General features: G+C 52.1%; 1 protein-coding gene across 2 annotated transcripts in view; it reads left to right on the top strand.

Annotated features, from left to right (window-relative positions):
• The window catches only part of LOC108507868 (apoptosis-stimulating of p53 protein 2-like), a 2,958-nt gene extending 1,688 nt beyond the window's left edge, over positions 1–1,270 (top strand). For both annotated transcript variants that reach the window (XR_001878284.1, XM_017836178.1), the window contains exon 3: positions 161–1,270. Coding sequence is in view for 1 of the 2 variants with exons in the window: in XM_017836178.1 (XP_017691667.1) it covers positions 161–223 (63 nt within the window). In the remaining variant the exon portion in view is untranslated. The remainder of the gene's footprint in view (positions 1–160) is intronic.
• The last annotated feature ends 322 nt before the right edge of the window (positions 1,271–1,592 follow it).

Below are 1,592 nucleotides of genomic sequence, written 5' to 3'. Positions count from 1 at the left end.
CGGGTTTATAATTCTTAAAGTTTTTTCAAAAAAGCTTCTTTAACACTGGGGTATCATTTGCTACTTTTTTTCTCCTTTGTGACTTCTGTTTCAAGCTCTGATGGACAGATACTGCGGTATAAAATTCTTGATGTTTTCGTCTTTTTTTTTCTCCCCAAAGGTTTCTTCAGATGGGAATTCCCCACAGCCAGTGGCTTCTGCTCCGGTCGAGTGGCAGCAGTAGGTCCTTCTATCCAGTCCTCTGCTATGCCATGTATTGCTTCCAGACCTGAACTTTGGGTGAAAGCAGCATTCTCAGGTGGGACACGAGCCTCGCCGGGCAGGGGAGGGTCTGCTAAAATCACAAACTCTGCCCAGCGTGGGAGATGGGAACTGTTCACAAGCTAAAGGTCCTGCAGGTAAGAGCTTACAATTAATAGTTCTTATACGGATGTGTTTTGGTTCACTTCACAGCTCTGTTTTGGTGTTTTGGGTTTTTTTTCTATTTGTTTTTAAAGCAAAGACTTATTTGCAATGTGGGTCTCACTACTTGCAATCATTTTTTTCTCTGCCAGTGAATACGTTTGATAAGCACTGAGGTTCTACGATTCAGTTGTTCTAAATTAAGGAATTCTCTTAGTGAGCAATTTGAGTTGTTAGACAGCGCAGACTGCAGAAGCATTTTTCGGTAAACGGATTGTTTTTTAGTTTATTTTAAAGCTCTCCTAAAAACTCTACACCGGCGTGTGTTCGCTGGACCTGCCAGGGGGCTGCAGGGAGAAGCAGCTGGGGGGGGTTTGCTCTCTGCCCCTTTCCCACCTTCCCCTCAATTCCCTGGGACTCCAGGGAATCCCAGCTCCCCTTGGCTTTTCTGGGGGCCTCACAGAAGGGTTTCTAAGTGTGGCCCTGAGATTTTATGGCCTTGGAACTGGTGGCTGTTTCAGGGCACGTCTCACTGGGCAGTCTGTCTTTTAACAGTTCCTGGGGCAGGAGAATTGCAGCAGAAGAAAGCAAAGGAAGCCCAGAGCCAGGACTAGGCAGGCCCGGGCCTCTGGCGAGCCCAGGTCTTGCTGCTCGGTGCCGATTGTGCCCGGGGCTTGTTCCTCACCGTTCAGTTCCAAATGAGAGGGGAGCAAGAGGCAGAACAGCCCACTGCTGCTGGGGCTGAGCTGTCTGCAGTGCCCGGGGGCCGGGCAGGACTTGGCCCCGGTGCCTGCATTGCTCTGCAGCGACCAGGGAGGGGTCCCAAAAGTCATCCCCCCGCGTGCTGTGCTGCACAGCAGGGGCTGGCTGGGCCGGTTCCCAGATGGGGGACCCCAGGGAAGGCCATGCTGGGGCTGAGGGGCTGCTGCTCTCTGGGCCTCTCGGGGTTTGCCTTGGAATCCCAAAGCCTGTGCCTGCGTAGGGAGATGAGACAAAGGTGACTCTAAATTGGTTTCTTGTGGAGTGTTTAGGGGCCGAGTTAATGCTCTTGGCTTGTTGTGTGTCAATTCCCAGCCTCGGTCAGGGCTTCCTGGGGAGCGTTGCTGCTGCTGCTGCTGCTGCTGCTACCGGGAGGGAGAAGTCCTTTGGGAAGCTGGGCTAGAAACAGCAACTCTGTGAATCGCTCAGCT

Source organism: Lepidothrix coronata, unplaced genomic scaffold, assembly GCF_001604755.1.
Source record: "Lepidothrix coronata isolate B3197 unplaced genomic scaffold, Lepidothrix_coronata-1.0 Scaffold272, whole genome shotgun sequence".
Taxonomy (NCBI): domain Eukaryota; kingdom Metazoa; phylum Chordata; class Aves; order Passeriformes; family Pipridae; genus Lepidothrix; species Lepidothrix coronata.
The sequence above is the reverse complement of the archived record's forward strand: the minus strand, read 5'-3'. Positions and strand labels throughout refer to the sequence as shown.